The 22,972-nt window shown below is 43.0% G+C and overlaps 1 protein-coding gene across 3 annotated transcripts in view; it reads left to right on the forward strand.

Moving 5' to 3' along the window:
- The first annotated feature begins 1,165 nt into the window (after positions 1-1,165).
- Positions 1,166-22,972, forward strand: part of pitpnc1b (phosphatidylinositol transfer protein cytoplasmic 1b) — a 30,717-nt gene continuing 8,910 nt past the window's right edge. For 2 of the 3 annotated variants that reach the window (XM_061674503.1, XM_061674505.1), the window contains exons 1-5: positions 1,166-1,595; positions 15,627-15,775; positions 17,739-17,827; positions 18,073-18,266; positions 21,031-21,123. In XM_061674503.1, the coding sequence (XP_061530487.1) occupies positions 1,548-1,595; positions 15,627-15,775; positions 17,739-17,827; positions 18,073-18,266; positions 21,031-21,123 (573 nt within the window). In that variant the 5' untranslated portion in view covers positions 1,166-1,547. The remainder of the gene's footprint in view (positions 1,596-15,626; positions 15,776-17,738; positions 17,828-18,072; positions 18,267-21,030; positions 21,124-22,972) is intronic. The other variant, XM_061674504.1, reaches the window with a different exon arrangement.

Here is a 22,972-nt window from a genome sequence, read left to right on the forward strand (position 1 = left end):
CTAACTAGTACATGGACCTTAAGGTGGATATCGAATAATTGCTCAAACTGCTTTCCATAGAACAACATGGTTCAAGTGACACGATTCCAGGTGGGTCGAACAAAATAAACAGACTATAAAAAAAAATATGACTCAAGTAAAAGTAGTCCTCAAAAGAATTACTTGAGTCACAAAACTACTCAAGTACTAAGTAACTGGTGAGTAACTTCTAATTCATTGTTTTTAACTCGGCGCATCAAGGTAAAACAGACAAAATTATAAAATTGGAATGTGCAAATTCAGATATAGACCAACAATATCACTTTAACTAAAACAATAACAAATTTAATCTTTAAAGAATAAAATGAAGGCAAATTCTGCCACAAGAAATTGTCTTCAATTAACTTTCTTTGTTTACACTCATGAAACTGCACACTAGGCAGAGATTATCTTTTTTTTTTTTTTAGCAGGTTTCACAAAAATTTGTCAATTTGAAAACTTTGCTTTTGTGTGAGTCTGCGGAGACAGTCATGTGACTGTCTGCCTCCGTTTGATTGGTCAAATTAAGTAAAAAGTCTCTGGGCGCCCAAGGCGGAAGTCTCTCTGACAAACCAAAACATTACATATACTCAAGTAAAAAGTATTTTGCAATAAAACTACTGTAACAAGTACAATTTATCCCCAAAAAATACTTAAGTAAATGTAATACATTACTACCCACCTCTGGTGAGGGCAAAGCGTGTACTATTACAGTGCAAGGTATCAGGACACTTTTGGCACACTAGTAGGACAAATGCATGAAGTTGACATCTGTGTACCACTAGTACTCTGAGTGCCATTGTAAAATTTGACTAATTAACTTCAAGCATTTCACTAGTAGTACTAGTCAAGCTCAGATATGAACTAGGGTGCAGTTTTTCCTCCCTAGTAAGATGAAGTTCTCCTACTAGTATACCAAAGTTGTCCAACAAGTGTGCAAAAATGTCATTGCCTACAGCATTTAAGGGCATTTGTGGGGAGAAAAAATGTTACTAGTAAGACACATTCAAACAGGTACAAGAGGGAGGAGGGGAAGAAGAGGGTGAAAATGGGAGGGGACACAGGTGAGTAGCTAGTAAAGTACAGTGGGTGCGGCGACCACAGTGGGGGAGGGGAGACCAGAGAAAAAGATAAGGAAAGAGCAAGCAAAGGAATGTGTGGACAAGTTAAAAGCAGCAAAGGTTGGAGAGGGAGGAGACTGCAATACAACACGTGGAAAGTCCGGGTAGGACCGACAAAATGCAGAGTGTGAGAGAAGTGGAACAGGTAGAGTTGGTTGTTTGCCACAAGTGGCACTTTGTTAGTGCGGCAACAAAACAGACGAGCGAGGAGGAGGAGGAAATTGCCGAAAAAAACACTTGGCAGTTGAATTCAATGCGGCACAGCAAGCAATAAGACGAGAAACTTAGTGGCACAAAGACGTGCATGGAGCGGTGACATCAGTGGGGAAAAAACAAAAGCAAAGACGAGGGTGTCCAAAGAGGTCACCGCAGTCTGCATGCGAGTCAGACAAACACTGCAACGACGCCATGTTGATGAAAGAGTACCGCATTTGCATGCCACTCACTGTAGATGAGGTAAGTGTTTGTCTTGCTCGTACTTTCTCAGAAACAAGTTTAATTTATTACCTCTGCCAATGTGTTTGTTTGCAGAACTGTTTGTTTTACATGGCGGGATTATGCAAAATTTTGTGAAGGGTTGAGGCATGGGCCAAAAAAAGGGTCATACTAAATGTTTGATATGCATACAGATAAGTGTGTATCCAAGGTTATTTTCACTTTTGCTACCTTTTCCTTGATTATTCATTAATTGGGCACCAGTGTTGGAATAACATTTACAAAAGTAGCACAATTACAATAAATATCTTTTTTTTCGTGTGACACGGTGTACTGGTGGTTTACACATCTGCCGCACAGCTTTGTGGTTGGAGGTTAGAATCTGGGCTCTGGCCTTCCTTTATGCGGGTTTTCTCTCCGGCTTCCTCTCACATTAAAAATAATGCATATTAGGTTCCTTCATCATTGATTAAGGACTCTAAATCACGGGTGTCAAACGTGTAATTTTTGTCGCAGACCACATCATAGTTATATGGTTTCTCTCGGAGGGCAGTTATTGGCAGGAAACCCTAATGAATATATGATCGCCTCATTTTATTACATGTACACAACAAATTGGTGGATGGATAGTTTTGGAATCAGAAGTTAAAACTGTTTGTTCAACTATTAAACAATTTATTTCAAAAGGGGATTAGTAAAAATTATGCTTGCAATATATCAGCATTTTAAAAAGTGTTGACAAATAGAAATTTTGGTATATTAGCAAGAAACTTGAAGTCTATGCACATGATTTGCTTTCGCGGGTCACATAAAAGATGTAGCGGACCGGATCTGGCCCCGGGGGGGCCTTCAGTTTGACACCTGTGCTCAAACTTGTCCTAAAGTGTTAATGTGGGTGTGAGTGGTTGTCTTTCTGTATGTGCACTGTGATTGACTGGCGACCAATGCAATGTGTCCACTCCCACACGCTTCGAAAAATTTTTTACTTAAAATTAGGCCTGTAACTATTACTATCTTGCAGTGATTCCCAACCAGTGTGCCGTGGGACATTATTGTGCCGTGAATGCTTTTCAGGTGTGTTGTGGGAAATTATAACATTTTACTTAATTGCTCAAAAAATATTTATTTACAAGAAATGTATCTTTCTTCATCTATTTATGCCAGTGAGGCATAGTGACGGAGTACATACAATAATTAATGTATCCACTTTTTGTGATATTTCTGTTGGTTGGTGTGCTGTGAGATTTTTCAATTGTAAAATATGTGCCTTGGCTCCATAAAGGTTGGAAATCACTGCTGTATTGACTTATCGTTCAATAAATCAAATGGACAACAATTTTTATTTTTGGGGAAAATACTGTATCGTCTTAGAAATTGTGACAGGCCTACTTAAAATACACTTAAACATATTAAAACGCATGCATGGGCCAATTTTTGGATTCCCAAATCCAGGTGTAAAAAACTTCATCATTCCCAAAACAGACTTATGGCTGTATTAGCTCAAAAGGGTGCTACGAAATACTGAGCAAAGGGCCTGAATACTTATGGCTGTTTGATATTTCAGTTTTTATTTTTTTAATAAATCTGCAAATTCAACAATTCTGTTTTTTTTCTGTCGGTATGTTGGGTGCTGTTTGTACATTGTCGGGGGGGAAATTAACTTAAATGATTTTAGCAAATAGCTGCAATATAAAAAAGTGAACATTTTAAGGGGTTCTGAATACTTTTCCCCCTTCCCATGAGCTCACCACCTGTGGGAGGGGCCATAAGGGTCAGGTGCAGTGCGAGCTGGGCGGTGGCCGAAGGCGGGGACCTTGGCGATCCAATCCCCGGCTACAGAAGCTGGTTCTAGGGACGTGGAATGTCACCTCTCTGGCAGGGAAGGAGCCCGAGCTGGTGTGTGAGGTTGAGAGGTTCCGACTAGATATAGTCGGACTCGCCTCCACGCACAGCTTGGGCTCTGCTGCCAGTCCTCTCGAGAGGGGTTGGACTCTCTTCCACCCTGGAGTTGCCCAAGGTGAGAGGCGCCGAGCAGGTGTGGGTATACTTATTGCTCCCCGGCTGGGCACCTGTATGTTGGGTTTACCCGGGTGGACGGGAGGGTAGCCTCCCTCCGCCTTCAGACTCCATCGTTCTGCTGGGGGACTTCAATGCTCACGTGGGCAATGACAGTGAGACCTGGAAGGGCGTGATTGGGAAGAACGCCCCCCCCCCCCCCCCCCCGATCAGAACCCGAGCGGTGTTCTGTTATTGTTTTTGTATTATTATTATTATTATTATCAGAATCAGACTAAGAATCATCTTTATTTGCCAAGTATGTCCAAAACACACAAGGAATTTGTCTCCGGTAGTTGGAGCCGCTCTAGTACAACAAACAGTCAATTTACAGAACACTTTGGGGACATAAAGACATTGACAAAAAACAATTGTGCAAAAAGATGCAGAGTCCTCTAGCACTTAGAGCAGTTCGAACGACTAATATTGCAATAGTCCGGTGCAATGACCATTGTGCAAAGGGCGCTGAGACTTCAAGGAGTGTATGCGGTTTAAAGTGACGAGTAGTGCGATCATCTGGGACAATGTCGGTTGTGCAAATGTTACAGATACTCCTCAATCAGTGTGCAAATGGAGCAGATGCTACTCTGGCATGAGTGGCCAGTATATGCAAATAGTGCAGCATGGCGAGACAACTACAGTGAGTGCACAAGTAATACATAATTGGCCCCACAGAAATGTGACAACGAACTCAAGTATAAAAATTGCCAGCTTGTTGTAATGGAATTATAGGTTAGGTGTTTAAGAAGTTGATCGCAAGAGGGAAGAAGCTGTTGGAATGTCTACTAGTTCTAGTTTGCGTTGATCGGTAGCGCCTACCTGAGGGAAGGAGCTGGAAGAGCTGGTGACCGGGGTGCAGACGGTCCGAGAGGATTTTGCACGCCCTTGTCTTAGTTCTGGCAGCGTGCAAGTCCTCAATGGTGGGTAGGGGGGTACCGACAATCCATTTCAGCAGTTTTGATTGTCCGTTGCAGTCGGAGTTTGTCCTTTTTTGTAGCAGCACCAAACCAGACTGTGATGGAAGAACACAGGACCGATTCGATGACCGCTGTGTAGAACTGTCTCAGCAGCTCCGGTGGCAGGCCGTGCTTTCTCAGAAGCCGCAGGAAGTACATCCTCTGCTGGGCCTTTTTGAGGACGGAGTTGATGTTGTTCGCCCACTTCAGGTCCTGAGAGATTGTAATTCCCAGGAACTTGAAGGTCTCGACGGTTGACACAAGGCAGCTGGACAACGTGAGGGGCAGCTGTGGCGAAGGATGCCTCCTGAAGTCCACGATCATCTCTACCGTCTTGAGCGTGTTCAGCTCCAGGTTGTGTCGCCCGCACCACAGCTCCAGCCGCTCCGCTTCCTGTCGATATGCAGACTCGTCACCGTCCTTGATGAGGCCGATGACAGTGGTGTCATCTGCAAACTTCAGGAGCTTGACAGTCGGGTTCGCTGAGGTGCAGTCGTTCGTGTAGAGAGAGAAGAGCAGCGGAGAGAGGACACAACCTTGGGGCGCCCCAGTGCTGATGCTGCGTGTGGATGAGGTGGCCTCCCCCAGCCTGACCTGCTGTGTCCTGCCTGTCAGAAAGCTGTAAATCCACTGGCAGATGGCAGGTGAGACGCTGAGCTGGAGAAGCTTGGTTGAAAGGAGTTCAGGGATGATGGTGTTGAACGCTGAGCTGAAGTCCACGAACAGGATCCTCGCGTAGGTCCCTGCACTGTCGAGGTGTTCTAGGATGAAGTGCAGTCCCATGTTGACTGCATCATCCGCAGACCTGTTCGCTTGGTAGGCAAACTGCAGGGGGTCCAGCAGGGGACCTGTGACACTCTTGAGGTGGTCCAGCACGAGACGTTCAAAGGACTTCATGACCACAGATGTCAAAGCGACAGGCCTGTAGTCATTCAGACTAGAGATTGCAGGTTACTTGGGGACTGGAATGATGGTGGAGCGTTTGAAGCAGGATGGAACTTCGCACATTTCCAAAGATCTGTTAAAGATCTGAGTGAAGACTGGAGCGAGCTGGTCCGCGCAGACTTTGAGGCAGGATGGGGACACATGGTCCGGTCCTGTTGCTTTGTTAATCTTCTGTTGTTTGAAGATGCGTCTCACATCCTGTTCATGGATGGTTAACGCAGAAGTCAGAGGTGTGGTTGTGGTCGCGGGTGCGGCCGGATGGGTGTGTGGAGTGAAACTGTCCTTTTCAAATCTGCAATAGAAGGTATTCAAGTCGTTGGCTAGTGTGCTATTGTTCTCAGCTTGGGGGGATCGTCGCTTGTAATTAGTCAGCGATTGGAATGCACGCCAGACTGATTTCGAGTCGTTCGCGCTAAACTGTTTTTCCAACTTTGCTGCATAGATCCTCTTTGCAATGTTAATTTCTTTAGTAAGCTGGTTTCTAGCTCGATTATACAGGGCCCTGTCCCCGCTCTGATATGCATCTTCCTTAGCTTGGCGAAGCTGCTTAAGTTTAGCAGTGAACCACGGCTTGTTGTTGTTGAATGTCCGAAATGATTTTGTTGGTACACAAACCTCTTCACAGAAACTGATATAGGATGTGACAGTGTCCGTATATTCATCCAGGCTGCCAGCTGAATTTTCAAAGACACTCCAGTCTGTGTAGTCTAAACAGCTTTGAAGTTCCATCTTTGCTTCATTGGTCCACTTTTTGACTGTTTTCACTGTAGGCTTCGCACATTTAAGTTCTTGCTTGTATGTCGGTATTAAGTGAATTAAGCAGTGATCAGACGAGCCCAGGGCTGCACGAGGTATAGCACGGTATGCGTTTTTTACCCTAGTGTAGCAGTGGTCTAAAGTATTATTTTCCCTGGTAGGACAGTCGATGTGCTGCTTGTATTTAGGGAGTTCGTGGTTGAGTTTAGCTTTGTTAAAGTCCCCGAGAATAATGAGGGGTGAGTCAGGGTGTTTTTTTTTCAATTTCGTTGACTTGTTCGGCGAGCGTTAGCAATGCGGCGCTCGTGTTAGCTTGCGGTGTGATATAGACTCCAGCCAGTATAAACGATGCAAACTCACGTGGCGCGTAAAATGGTTTACAGTTCAGAAACAGCGACTCCAAATGCGGGCTGCAGTGTGTGCTGAGCACCGTGACGTCCGTACACCATTTTTCGTTTATATGGAGGCATATCCCGCCGCCCTTCGTTTTTCACGATGATTCTATGTCGCGGTCCGCTCGATGAATGTTGAAGCCGGGAAGCGTGACGGCGCCATCGGGTACAGCGTCGCAAAGCCAGGTCTCCGTGAAGCACATGGCCGCGGAACGTCCGAAGTCTTTACTGGTCTTTAACAGAAGATGAAGCTCGTCCATTTTGTTGGGTAGGGAGCGTACATTCGCGAGGTGGATCGACGGGAACGCCAATCTGTGTCCTCTCTTGCGGAGTTTCACCTGAATTCCGGCTCGTTTTCCTCTGTGGCGCCGCTTCCGCATCCATGCGCCGAAAACCGCGGACGCCGCTCCGGTGAGTAACTCGGGGAAAAAACTGAGCGGATTTTCGAAAGTTGGTGACAGAAAGTCCGGAGTAGCCTCCTTGATGGTTAGCAGGTCTCCCCTTGTGTAAGTGAGTCGTGTAAGGTCTCCAAAGACGGACGAAAAACACAAAAACAAAGACAATACTAGAGAGCGCGTTACCGAGGCGGCCACAACAGTATCTTCTCTCTGGTAGGCGCCATCATCATCTCTCTCTTATCTGTTATTCTGTGCTCATAACGGTTTGTCCATAACGAACACCATGTTCAAGCGTAAGGGTGTCCACACGTGCACTTGGCACCAAGACACCCTAGGTCGCAGTTCGATGATTCACTTTGTGGTCGTGTCATTGGACTTGCGACCGCATGTCTTGGACACTCGGGTGAAGAGAGGGGCGGAGCTGTCAACTGATCACCAACTGGTGGTGAGTTGGCCGCGATTGTGGGGGAAGATGCCGGTCTGACGTGGCAGGCCCAAACGTATTGTGAGGGTCTGCTTCGACGTCTGGGAGAATCCTCCATCAGAAGGAGTTTCAACTCCCACCTCCGACAGAACTTTGCTCATGTTCTGGGGGAGGCAGGGGACATCAAGTCCGAGTGGACCATGTTCCGCGCCTCCATTGCTGTGGCGGCCGACCGGAGCTGTGACGGTAAGGTGGTTGGTGCCTGTCGTGGCGGCAATCCCCGAACCCATTGGTGGACACCAACAGTGAGGGATGCCGTCAAGCTGAAGGAGTCCTATCGGGCCTTTTTGGCCTGAGTGACTCCTGAGGCAGCTGATGGGTACCGACTGACCAAGCGGAATGCAGCTTTGGTGGTCGCTGAAGCAAAAACTCGAGCATGGGAGGAGTTCGGTGAGGCCATGGAGAAAGACTTCCGGACAGGTTCGAGGAAATGCTGGTCCACCATCCGGCGTCTCAGGAGGGGGAAGCAGTGCACCATCAACGCAAGTGGGCAAGGAGAGCCAAATGCGCCGATGTCCTTTCAGCAGAACGGGACAAACAGTCAAACACACAAATATGAAATGAGAACACTCGCAAGGAGCTGCTGTGGGCCACAGCTCACACAACTCTCACTAGGACATGCCGCTTAAAGACATATCCGATAAATACTACAGTACATACAGTAATCCCACTTTATAAAACCAGTTCATTTCTTTATCTTCTCTTTGATTATGTATATACAATAGTGTTCTTTTTATCCATAAAAACAAAATACATACATACTTGAAAATGAGTTTCTAATTTATTATATAACTTTGCACACAGTAGAAATACTATGCGCTCTGGAGGACTTGGCGCTTGGTGATTGAAAGTGTTGACGGCAAACAGCTGGCCAGGATGCATTGCTGTTTCATCACACGTTATCGCCTCCATCTGGTTCCCCCTCCTATCCCCTTGCATGCTGAAGCACTCCTGGTTGCGCACAAACTAGTTGGACCGGTTTATGGTTTGACGATACCCAACACACAAATAAAAAGCTTCAGACGTGCAAGTTTATATACAAAGTTGACCACGTTGAAGGGAAGCACGCCACCGGGATGAGCATGTTTTGTTCCTAGTTGCCCTCCCCCCTACCCCCATTTCCATTTTCTGAGCCGCTTCTCCTCACTAGGGTCGCGGGCGTGCTGGAGCCTATCCCAGCTGTCATCGGGCAGGAGGCGGGGCACACCCTGAACTGGTTGCCAGCCAATCGCAGGACACATACAAACAAACAACCAGTCGCACTCACAGTCACACCTACGGGCAATTTAGAGTCTCCAATTCATGCATGTTTTTTGGGATGTGGGAGGAAACCAGAGTGCCCGTAGAAAACCCACGCAGGCACGGGGAAAACATGGAAACTCCACACAGGGGATTGAACCCGGGTCCTCAGAACTGTGAGGCTGACGCTCTAACCAATCGTCCACCGTGCCGCCGCCCCTACCCCAACCTCCTTATTTTACCTGTTAACAATGACAGCAGTCCAAGATAGGGATTTACTGCATCAGTGTAGCTCACCGAAGCTTCATCCTGCAGCAAATCCTCTTTCGCCTGAAGGTAATCTAAGAATGACTGCAGCTCATTTAAGACTCTGTCACATCAGGGCACTTAGCGCGAGTCTTTAAATCCTTCCCTCTGAATTTGAAATGTACCCTGTTGATGTTCAGGTATGCAGCTATCGACTTGAACAACACTTGAGCTTGGCTGTGACAGACAATACTTGCTGCTCACATTCAGTGTGGTCTCTCAGCCTGGAAATACAAAGTCGGGGAGTCTTAATTTGTGAACTGATTTACATGACGGCGTCTTGGAGAAAGACACAAGCCTCAAGGTGCTTTTACGCATGAGTAACATGTATCAACTATGTAGTATAAAGCTTGTGTCAACAACTCCATCCATCCATTCGTTATCTGTGCCGCTTATCCTCACAAGGGTCGCGGGAGTGCTGGAGCCTATACCAGCTATCATCGGGCACCCTGAACTGGTTGCCAGCCAATCGCAGGGCACATATAAACAAACAACCATTCACACTCACATTCACACCTATGGGCAATTTAGAGTCTTCAATTAACCTACCATGCATGTTTTTGGGATGTGGGAGGAAACCGGAGTGCCCGGAGAAAACCTACGCAGGCATTCTATTAATTACAAGGCAAGTGCAAAACAGAAACTATTCCACACAGATTAAAACAAAGGTGTATATAATTATTTAACAATGTTATTTGATGCTGTAGTATATTTAAACAGTACCGAAGTCAGAGTTCCTTTGAGGGGACCACATGTTTTGAGATCTGTATTCAAGCCAACCATCTTTTCTTTGTAGTTCTATATCTATATCAAAGGAATTCCTTCAGCCATTTGTATGTTTTATTAGGGTTTTCCTTCTCCTCTCAGACAGTAACCTGTATTTGGTTTACGACAGGTTTCCCGGTCTTCAATTAGCAGGCAGGTGTGGTTATTTCACGGACACAGAGTGCCACCTTGTGGCCATCTTAACACTCCAAATATGGTCATGCGGAGCAACCACCTTCCGGGTAAACACAGGGGGTGGGGCTAATTCCACGCCCAGATAATTAAACCTTTATAAACTGGCATCCAGTTCGTTCGTTTTTTCTTTGTCCTGGCTTTGTAAGCAGCTGCAATGACACTAAGGCTTGTTCAATAAATCGAATTAGCCCAAACACCAAGTGTCTCGAAGTCTTCATTCATTCCTGCCCAACGGAAGCCAGTGTTCTCCCGGGTGACCACCGACCCACAACCATCCATCCATCCATTTTCTGAGCCGCTTCTCCTCACTAGGGTCGCGGGCGTGCTGGAGCCTACCCCAGCTATCATCGGGTAGGAGGTGGGGTACACCCTGAATTGGTTGCCAGCCAATCACAGGGCACATATAAACAAACAACCATTCGCTCTCACATTCACACCTACGGGCAATTTAGAGTTGTCAATTCACCTACCATGCATGTTTTTGAGATGTGGGAGGAAACCGGAGTGCCCGGAGAAAACCCACGCAGGCACGGGGAGAACATGCAAACTCCACACAGGCGGGGGATCGAACATTGTGATCTATGAATCAATTAAAAAATCTATTGAGTTGTATAGGTTAGAGGCCGCAATAAAGGTAGCAATAGTTTTGAAATGATTTATCTTGGTCTCATTTTTTTATACCACAACAAAAACAAATTCCACAGGGGTGTGTAGACCTTTTATCCACTGTATCTATATAATAATGCATATTTAATTATGAATACTATTTTTGTTTTAATATGCAGATAACTACAAAAGAGTGTGAAGGGTCTTCAATGAGAATAGATAAAAATCCCATAAAAGTGGACATTATTCAAAGTTTACATGTGGAATATTACATGTTTTTATATGTAAATTTGATATTGAGCATATTACATCTGAATGTTTGTTTATATTTTTGTGTAAAATAATGGTTTCATTGGGTGTGAAATGCCATTTGAAAGGCAAATGGTTGAATAATTGCATGCAAATCTGTCTTTTTAACAATTCTAAAGAAAAAAGGTAGCCACGAGCTTTAAATATTTTATTTTAATCATCGTACTTTATTTTAATCCTAAATTCGTTCTTTGTGACAGTGCTGCATAATATTTTCACATTCACAGAAATTTGACGGGTTCGCTGTTTGTAACGCAATCCTCACCTCTATTCTCTAAAACTGAAGGAAGCAAATGAATGCCAAGCGCTTTTTGACGGATGCTTTAGTCACTGTACTTTTTTTAGCATTTGGGATTCAAAGGCAGAAAAGCCTTTTCGACGTCATGATGAGATTGTCTGAAAGATAAAAAACATCCAAATCTTTCGTATGAAATCTTTTCCACTCAGCTGACAAGGCCCACAGATCTTTTTCATAACCAGAAAGTACATTTCGAGTGTTGGCACGACAGTAATTTGACCAAGGAGGAGGAGTGTCAGTGAAATGTCAATAATGAAGGATTATGCCCCAATAACTCCTCTTTCACCTAATTTTTTTCTTTTTTCTTTTTAATTAAAATGATGCTTTAGTCGTCTGCCTTGGTATGACAGAAATTAATTACATTTTGTTTACAATGCTTTTTTTTTTCGTCCTTTACCGACAAAGCTCTTTTTTAATCAAATTTGACAAGATGTATTAATGAGAAATAATGTTTACCGAAGAAAAGATGGATGGATAGCTGCATTGGGGGGAAAAATATGAACATGTCAAGCTTGAACTTCATGAAAGGTTGAAAGGATAACTGACTGTGTCAGGCGATCAAGAAAGGCTAAACTGCACCACCCTACAGAAATACACCCCACCCCCACCCCCAATGACCTCTTACACATACAGTATGTATCCTTATTAGCATCAAGAAAACACCTGTACCCTGAGACAGCATAGATTCATCCCGTGTGTCTTCTGTCTATAAACTACTGTGCAACCAGCTGCCTGCATATTTTCCATTTGGGCATACACACAGTGGCCAATCCAAGCTTTAAGGAAATGTAACTCTTTAAAACAGACTTAAACTTATTAAAACACACTTTTTAAAGTACTGCTCTGGGCCTGTTCTCACTCTCTCACTCACACGGTTCTCCTAGTAAGAGCAAAGCATGCTTGCGTCAAGCTATTTATTTGTCACTATCAGTTGAAATTTACTTTAAAAGTGACAAGACAATTCAACGTTGTATTTTTAAACACCAAAATGTTCAACCAAACCTTCTATTTTCATCTAACGAATGTCCGCTTGGTTAATGTGAACATATAATGTGAAAAGCCATAGACGTGCTAACAGCAATTAGCATAAATGTTACGGTAATTATAAACCTTCAAACATCTGCTATGTCAACACTAACAGAGCAGCAACACATACAAATAGAGCACATAACCATACTCACAGGCATACTGTATATTATCACTGCTCTGTGGGAACAAGGCCTGTTCCTGTTCCTATTGCTGATAACTGACACCTTGCACGGTAGGAATAAGCGGGACATCTAGACACAATCCATAGTGCACTGTGGTCAGTTACGGGCTCACACCACAAAATGTGTCATACATTTACTGTAATGTTATTGTTCTTTGATAGTCTAAAAACTTTACACGATAGAAAATAAGTAGAAATAATCCACAGAGCAGCAAAAAATCCACAGCAGGCTCAGTCACATCAACCCACGTAATGTACATTCCCTATAATTAATGTACTCACTCCTCCTCCACCTCTTTAGGACACCCGCCACTGAGCAAGATACGGTAGTATTAAAGAACAATCAGGAATAATCCACAGAGCCAAAAATGTCCATTGTAGACGTGTCATACACTAACTGTGATGAAATCCTTCCTTTCTTGAGCCAGTGCCATCTCTCATAATTGAAATAAAAAGAACGGCTGGAAATAATCGAGACAGTGAGTCCACTGCAAGCTCGATTACGCACTGGCACATATACAGTATGTGCCATATGATTAATGCAACAGCATTACACAGGTTCTCCTCCTCTTCATTTATTTTCTATCGAAAATGTGCATCCGATGCTTTGGCCTTTTCCTCTCGTGTACAATAAGTGAAACTTCCATTTTCCATCAATCTCCAAGACCCCCCACTCCCACCCTCCTCTACAAAGGTCTTGGCATGTCACACCATTACACAATTAAAAAAAACAATTCTCATAGCAAGATTATTAGTAACGTCGCTATGTGTGTGCAGACCAAAGAGGAGGAATAGGGAAGGGGAATCACGTCGTGTTTTTTTCCCCGATAACGTCAGACGTACTTTTATTTGCTATCATTAGACAAACATGCACCTAATGAACAAAGCAACCATGCCAGAACATTCATTCATTCATTTATTTTCTGAGCCGCTTCTCCTCACTAGGGTCGCGGGCGTGCTGGAGCCAATCCCAGCTGTCATCGGGCAGGAGGCGGGGTACACCCTGAACTGGTTGCCAGCCAATCGCAGGGCACATAGGAACAAACAACCATTCGCACTCACAGTCATGCCTACGGGCAATTTAGAGTCTCCAATTCCTGCATGTTTTTGGGATGTGGGAGGAAACCGGAGTGCCCGGAGAAAACCCACGCAGGCACGGGGAGAACATGCAAACTCTACACAGGCGGGGCCGGGGATTGAACCCGGGTCCTCGGAACTGTGAGGCTGACGCTCTAACCAGTCGGCCACCGTGCCGCCCCATGCCAGAACAATAAAATATTTTCTTATTTACAAATTCAAAGTTTGGCATACAAACGTGATGAAAGATAACTTTAAATTTAGCAATATATTTTTACGCACAAACTACAAACACTTTGGGAATCAAATAGTCAATGTGCTTTCATCAGGTCACGATTGTGATGTAGAGGCTGTGACGATCACACGCTAAATGGACAAAAATATTGGGACACACTTTTTAAACTTAGGCTTGGACTAGACCCCTCATTTTTATCCATCTGTCTATCCATTTTCTGAGCCGCTAGGGTCGCGGGGGTGCTGGAGCCTATCCCAGCTATCATCGGGCAGGAGGCGCGGGGTACACCCTGAACTGGTTGCCAGCCAATCGCAGGGCACATACAGACAAACAACCATTCGCACTCACATTCACACCTACGGGCAATTTAGAGTCGTCAATTCACCTACCATGCATGTTTTTGGGATGTGGGAGGAAACCGGAGTGCCCGGAGAAAACCCACGCAGGCACGGGGAGAACATGCAATCTCCACAAAGGCGGGGCCGGGGATTGAACCCCGGTCCTCAGAACTGTGAGGCTGATGCTCCAACCAGTCGTCCACCGTGCCTCCCCCTCATTTTTATGGAATCAAAATTTAAGACGCATTAAGACAAAGGTGTCCACTGGCTTTTGAAATACTATACTGTATTTAAATTATATATTATTTAATTATTATAATTTTGAGACTCCAGTATATTGCCCATCAATACACTACACTACTGCAATTGTAATGCTCGGTTTAGTACAGGTGGAACAGGAGCGACATGTAGAAGAAATAAACCAAAAAGACTTACATACAGTAATACAGAAATTATTGGCACAAAACAATGTACTGTACTAGTATTTGAATGAGTAAATACAAATCCAATGTAATATATAAAATACAAAATATCATATAATGTCATTTTGCACCTGCATTGTTACTGCAGTTTTCATTTTAGCATTGCCACTTTGCCGTCAAGTTTGCACACTTATGTTGTTGATAAGTGTTACTGAGCAATTCAACACTTTTTGCATATACGTTATATCCTAATTGTATACAGTATATGTATCGTGTTTTTTACTATAGCACTAGAGTCAATTAAACCTGCTACAAATTGCTTCTGACATACAGTATATAGTGTAACTTCACCTTCCTCTAAGTGTAAGGTCCAACAAGCAACGTGGCCGAACGTGACTAATGTGGACCATCATGAAAAAATTACAGTTGGTGACTCTTGGCAGCACACCAAGCGATTCAGTGCCACACATCCACCAACGGAAATATTGCGACCCTGTGTTGAGTTTCGAAACTTCAAGTACAATTTAATCTACTGTATTATTTTTCATTCAACCACAAAAACATTGTGCTATTGTCAAGGAAGAAGTGGATTGTCACAAAGAGTTGATAAGGGTGAAAAAATTAAGGAATTAGTGTGGATATTTTGAAAGGCTGTTGGTAATGATCGATTGCCCCATTCACTGACTGCACCCATGCATTTCGTCAACAGAGACACTTTGCTTTCTAGCCATGGGTATTTTTATTTTGTTTTTGTGAAATTGATCTCCATTTTTGATTGGCTGTTGCATCTGTGACGTTGCGACGCAGTTCACAGACGATTAAAATTTTGAATGCAGCAAAACATGTGGGTGACGTTTAGCTACTCATGATAACTAGTTACAGAAAACTGCTAAATCGGGTTTGGCTGCATCGCTCAGTGTGCGGTGGGGCCAATTGCTAGGTGTCCCAATACTTTCCTTCCTCGTAATTGCTTTTACCCTCCTAGTTCCCATCAAACATAATTTTTTGTCTCATCAACGTGGTAAATTTTGCCTGAAATCCTGTATCCTGTAATCTCCTGCTCCAGTACAGGATAGGGCAGCTGTACATGATCAGCAAGCACAGCTGTGAGCAGAGTGGTAGTGGAGAAGGGGTTGAGGTGGTGAGGAACGAGCCCGAAAACCACCCCGAGCATGGCCCAGGACAGGTGACAGAGAAACAAATCTACCTCAGCAGGTAGGAAGAAATGCTCTAATCCTCATCATCATGCACTTGTGGTTTGTGGTTTTCTGGCACTTTTCTCTGCCATTATGACATCAAATTTGATGACTAACGTCACACACTGGGATCCTGAGTGCGTGCAATACAAAGATTTCAACACAACAGATACTGTACCTCCCAGAGTGACATTTGACCTGTGTGCATACAAAGTCCAAGTGCCATTGCCATGTTGAGGCCGATACTGTGTGATAGTTATGTGAAGGCTAATTCTCCAGTACAAGTATATGTTGTCCCCAATCCTTTTTTGGGCTTTCAGTAATTATCACATGATTATTATTTTTATTTTTGTCTCCCAACATGTTACAACATGAGCAGTTTCTGGCAAAGGTTTGTCAGTGAATCAGAGGCTAAAAATGTGCAAAAATTGCTAGTGGCAATGCTGCCATTAGCAAATATAATGGTGATAATCCAGAATTTTCTTTCAACTGAGAAATTAATTTCATACACCTAATCTCACCTAACTAATTAACCTCAATCAACCTCAACTCTTATTCTAATCACCCCTTTAAAACCGCCAACTAATCCTAAAATAAACTCTTAAAGACATTGAGAAATCTTCACATTGCGGAAGATTTTCCTCATCTTTCTGTGCTTGTGGGACTTTCGGTCCTCATTAGTCCCAATATGCCAGAAGTTGCACACATGTGGACTTGTGTTTACGTCCACTGCTGAAATCTTCCACCCAGTCCTGAAGTGCAAACCGGCCCCAATTTCCACTGTACATTGGGACTTCACTCCAAACCCTTAGAACCTCATAAACAAACACATGCCAAAAGTTCAACACATACTTGTACTTAGGGTCTAATGGGGACATTGAGCTGAGCATAACCCAAAGGAATCTTCACACCTATCTCTAAAGTAAGAAGCTTGAAACCCATAATGACTTCACGTCATCATCGGTAAAGACATGCTGTGATGTTTCGCACACAAACTGGTTTGTGCATCTAGTCAAATTGCTAACTCAACCCACTTATTGCTAAAACAAGGACCTGCTTAAATGTACAATGTTGAACATCAAAATGCGTACTTTGGGGACTGTCAGCTGGGAAGGACTGTCTGAAGTCCTACCATTTGTTGCTAATGTAAGGGCCAGAATGTTGTAAATGGGCCATTCCATTTGCGTCTGCAGGAAATAAAAAGTGTACAGTGTTCCCTCGCTATATCACAGTTCACCTATTGCGGTGCATTGCAGATTTTTTTCATATCGCGGATAACTTGCCATATCGCGGGATTTTGAGTGTATGCTGTAAGTTTTTTGTGGTTAAAAAATGCTTCCTAGCCTAAAACATTAAAACTAATTTAAAAAAAACAAAAAAACTTTCAATGTTACACGTGGCTATATTTCATGTATTTGCTAATTCTATGCTCGAAACTCTCTACTGTTACTTTCAGTCCTGTTACTCAAGTAAAGTTTCAATACAAAAAAAAACAATGACATGAAAGAAATGAAAGGTAGTTCAATATGTATATTATCAGATTTAGAGTTGAAAAAGATGAAACTGTTTATTTTGAGAGAGTTACAACAAGCAAATAGTACTGATTTGGTGGAATAATCCGCATACAAACTGGCACTTAGGCAATTGTGTGGCATATGCCAGGAGAAGAACCTCAAGTAGTCTTACCACCTGTTTCCGAGAAAGGTGACCTCACATGCTCTAATCTGGCTTCCATAAATGTAGACACAACACAAAATCACACCCCAAAAACAATTTGACTGCTTTGTACCACATGACATAGAACAAGTATGAGCAACTAGTCTCCACCGGTTTATTTATAAATGAGTCACACAAACAAATAATGCAGCCAAGAAAATTGCCCACAGGTAATCTGGTGATGAGAACCATTTCTTGTCAATTTCTCTTTATGTTTGTGTGTAACGCGCCATTCCCTTTGCTCGATCTTCTGGGTGTGGTTACAGTAAGCTGCCAGCCTGGGCGAAGGTGTTTGCCCCGCGGTTCTTTTATGTGACGGAGAAGGCCTGGAATTTTTACCCGTACACCATCACAGGTGCTTGTGTGTTTGTTTTTTCTTCCCAGTGTTAAACACTGCTTTACATCCGTTTATTTTGCAGCTCATGTTTACTTTCAACAGATGTTTGTGCGAGTACTATCAAATATTTAGCATTTTCTCTGTAGTAATATGTTTGTGTGTTTACACATACACATGACACCAACTGCATGCCGATGCATGTGTGAGTAGGTAATGCATTTTCGCTTTTTTTTTCTCCATATTGAACATCTGCGGTGCAACAGAATACTCAGTAAGTCTTCTTCCGCATCATTTGAAGTACACGACTTCACCCAGGCGCCAACTAATGTGTACAAACATCCTCGTTCACTCTTTGCCCCGAATTTGTACTTTTGTCTCCGTTCAGGTATCATTTCTCCCCAAGTTCAGCATCCGTATTGAGACGCGGTTTGAGAACAACAACGGCTGTAATGACAATGTGAGTATGGTCAAGGTGAGAGAGTATTAGTAGTAGTAGGGCTAGACGAAGCTCTCGTACTCCCAAAGGGGGCAAGTACTCACACTCTTGGGAATGTCTTTGCTTCTCTGAATCTGTTGCTGTCATTGTTAATGCTTCCTGGTTCACATTCCTCCATGGCACTGCTTCCCCGTTCTTCCCGCATAATAAGACCCCAAGATCTCAATCAATCAATATCTCAACTGCGGATGACTTTACATCGCTCCACTTCGGACTTTTTTACATCGTGTTGTCAGGTCTAGGGAGTATAAGTAAGAAGTCATCAGAAAAATAGAAGCGTGTTGACCTGAAAAAAAAAAAAATAGAAGCGTGTTGACCTGTCGTCTTAACGTTAGTGAGGGGTGCAGCGTTGGTCAGAGACTCTGTGAGGAGTTAGGGGGGTTTACTAATTGAAGCTATATTCAAATCTTGCTAAGAGTTTTAAAACTGCTTTAAGGTAAACAAATACAGTGAAGAAGCATTTCTACTTTGTTACTTCCCACCACCACAAACTACCTAGTTTGCGCCAAAATATAAGGGAGTTATTTCACTGTTCAAGCAAAATGGCATCATGGAGTAAACAGGCTAAACCGATCTCCTCGGAGCTGCGGGTGTGCGCCTTAAAAGTCAACAAATAAGTTGAAGTGCTCGCTTCAATCTCGGCACATATGAAAAGTAAACAGTAAATACGAAGTGATATACTTTAATATTGCAACGCGTCCTCAATTACACTGAGTACATGCATGGGGTAACCTGATTTACACACTGCAGAAACAAATTATGACTTCATACGGCAACACCATTGTGTCAAGTTACTGTGTGCAACTCTAATATTGACTTCACGCACACATTCTTAACATTCATTATTTATTTTATTTAAACAAAATGCTACATTCATAAAACGCAATGTTTTAAAAGACAACCATCCTATTTTATGCTTCAAATAAAATCAGATAAGACTGTAAGAGGAAGGCTGGAATTGAAACTGGGATATCTGGGGAAAATATCCATTAGATTTTTCCCAAATCGTTTATCCCTTATTAGCAGTTGTTTTAGTGAAGTAGTGTAGTAGTAGTGGGAAAATGTTGATTAAGTTGTTAAAGGGAAAACAAGAAAAGCAGAGACTGCAGTACTGGCAGGTTTTTTAACCAGACAAGCTGAGTTGTTATTATTATCGATCCATCCATCCATTTTCTGAGCCGCTTCTCCACATTAGGGTCGCGGGCATGCTGGAGCTGGAGTCTATTGAAAATTTGGGCACGGTGACCGACTGGTTAGAGCATCTGCCTCACAGTTCTGAGGACCGGGGTTCAATCCCCGGCCCCTCCTGTGTGGAGTTTGCATGTTCTCCCCGTGCCTGCGTGGGTTTTCTCCGGGCACTCCGGTTTCCTCCCACATCCCAAAAACATGCATGCTAGGTTAATTGACAACTCTAAATTGCCCGTAGGTGTGAATGTGAGTGCGAATGGTTGTTTGTTTGTATGTGCCCTGCGATTGGCTGGCAACCAGTTCAGGGTGTACCCCGCCTCCTGCCCAATAATAGGTGGGATAGGCTCCAGCACTCCCGCGACCCTTGTGAGGATAAGCAGCTCAGAAAATGGATGGATGGATATTGAAAATTTGGCATCAAAAAGACTCCAACAAGAAACTTGCACACACAAATGTTGAGTCTCATGTGAGCAGATAAAAGGGTGGCATTGTGCCACTTTATATTAGATCCACTGAAATGTTTAAATGCACAGTACAGTATGGCATTTAGCTGGAAATTGGCAAAAAGACTCAATTTGTTTTAATGATTCTTGCGTTTTCCATTTTGAGAATTATTATTATGCAATTATTCAGGGCCAGTGTGCCCCAGAAACTGGCTGAAAGAGGAAAAGAAATGGAAGAAGACTATTTTGTGGCCGGTGGGTTTGTTTTTATTAAAACTTATCAGACAATGTTGAGGGGAAAACTTCAGCAGCATTCTAAAAGATCCTGGTAACGTCTAGGAAAATCTACTATGCATCCACTATGCATTGGCTGTATATTGTGCATGTGTTAAGAGAGGGTATGGATCATTTCATATAGAACCTATAGTCAAAAAAAAGAAGAAAAAAAAACCCAATGAAAAAGACATTTTTTTGGTCACTTTCATGTGTCATTTCCAACTAAAATTTAATCATTCATTAAATAAATAAAATCTCACACCAAGATATGAATAATTTGTGCATGTGAAGGAGATTCTTATGACATTTTTCAGCAATAACATGAACAAACTCAGTTCATTTGAAACAAGGTCCGCTAAACGCACACTCCCTTCATATTCCCGCTAAGTAACAGAATTTATTCCTCTGTTATTTCTTTCTTTTTTTTTCTTGCTACCTTTTATGGTCCCCTCGGGGAAATTAATTTGACACACTTTTTATGTATGATATTACACACCGTACATGTGCATCAAGGCAGAGATGTCAATATGTAGTTTTTGCGCAACATTATCGCAAGCGCACATCAACCCGAGCTGACATCTGTCTAACAAGTCCATATTTCTAGAATTTTCCAGATTGGGTCCCTACTATGTGGCCCTCCTGTCTCCAAACCTATGTCTCAGAGATAGAATTAGTCTTCTTTTTAGTCCATAGTACTTTCGCCTTTAAGCACACTTCTGTACGAGGAATTGCTGTTGTCTTTCTCTTGCCATTTAACCGCACAACAGATATGTTCAAGTCCACGTGTTTTTTCTGACATGCTTCTGTTTTGGACAAAGGTATTCATGGACGGGCCGACACCCGCAGAGGATGTGACTTTCCTGGATATCCTGAGTGACCCCATACCTGAAAAACACTACAAAGACTCAGAGGTGTGTCATGTTATATTACACAAATGCATACTTTAAAAAACAACAACTAGCTTTATAAATGTGTAACCAAATGATGTACAGCAGTTGTCAGTATCACATCATTTTATGCTCATTATTTGGCAAGCTCAAGCTACCCTCACCTTTTTTTTAGTTATCTGTCCATTCATTTTCTGTAACGCGGTGGAACTGAGAATATATATACAAATTTCAAAAATAAAAATGAACTGATGTTAGTTTAAAACAAAAATAATCTGGTAAAAAAAGCAATAAACGTTTTGAAAATGACATGCTATGTTTGAACATGGCCAAAAATGGCCAATCGAACAAGGTCGGGACGGTTAGCAGCGTAGGTGAGGTGGAGCCGTTCCCAGCTGACTTTGGGCGAAGGGCGGGCTAAGCGCTGGACTGGTCACCAGCCAATCACAGGGCACATATGCAGGCTGGGTGAATTTAACTAGGCAATTTAACTTGGTAATAAAATCCATATTTGTGTAAAATGAAAGAAAAGATGAGAAGGTATTGGAAGATAAGGGCAACAAAAGTAAGCTTGCTATCTTAGCTCGCTCCTCAACATTCAAATGAATTCAAGAAATAAGACAATATGAAAATAAGAAATCCTCATTAGTATTCTCTGTATAAATAATATTTTCATAATGACTTCTGTGATACTAAGTTCAATAATTATACAAAATACTTCTCACCCACCATGTAGACTAACAACTATCTACACTCACATTCACAACTATGGACAATTCCATGTCTTCAATGGACCTAAACCGCATGTTTTTGGAATATGGGATGAAGTCGGAGGACCTGGAGAAAACAAGCAAACTCCACACAGGAGGGACCGAGCTGAGATTTGAACCCAGAACCTCCTAACTCTGAGGCAGACATGCTAACCATCATTCCTATGTGCTTCCCCTTTTACTTGTCTATTCTTTTAAATCTCTAAGAAGCTGATGTCATACGCAGCCAGTAAAGTGTGAAAAACAAACAAAATGGCAGAACAGGAGAGCTAAATGCGGGCTTTATGGAAAGGCGCACTAGTAGTAGTATCTCTTACTAAACTGGTAATAATGTTTCTTGTCGTTTCATGAAGAAAGATGAAGCGATGACAGCATTGGAACAGCGGATAATATGTAAGTTTTTAGACATCCAATACCTAAAAGCTGAAACACGCAAACCTTTTTCATTACCTGTCCCTTTTAGTCCTATTTGTAAAGGTTAAATATTAAGACCAGTAGATACAGATAAACATACATAAAGACCATAAACTTTCGTTTCAGATACAGTCTTCACTTGGATGCGCAATGAGTCTGACTTGAGTGATTACTAGTATCAGTCACAGGACTTGTTCCCACTAAGCGTAGAATGTCTTTTCCACTCATACTCAGCTGGGGTAAGGAACAGACAAGAGTTATAGCAGCCAGGTGGTCAAGCAGAGGGTGACAGGAAAAAAACGTGGTACAAAAAGCACAATGTCTGCCAAATTCAGAGTTATTTTCAGAGTGTAGCTTTTCTGTGCAAAATAGCTTGCCCAGAAGTCTGATCCTGGGGCCAAGGCCTCAGCCGCTGTACCTCGTTTGTTTCAACCGTCACGTGCACGGGTCTAATGAGCGCGCAAACAAGTACACGCAAGTAATAGCAAACAAGAGTGCAGCCGAGTCACATCTTAAACGGCATGGTGAGAATATAAAAATCTGGATTTTAATCACCCTTAAGTTGCATGTTCATATTGTGACACTTTATTGGCTGCGTAGTGCATACAATCTGCTTGCACGCATCCCAAGTCTTCCTCCTCAAGCCTCGGAGGGCCCCGTTTCCCGCCCGCTCAGCATGTTTGCTTATA

The sequence above is a fragment of the Phycodurus eques genome, chromosome 4 (assembly GCF_024500275.1).
Source record: "Phycodurus eques isolate BA_2022a chromosome 4, UOR_Pequ_1.1, whole genome shotgun sequence".
Classification (NCBI taxonomy): Eukaryota; Metazoa; Chordata; class Actinopteri; order Syngnathiformes; family Syngnathidae; genus Phycodurus; species Phycodurus eques.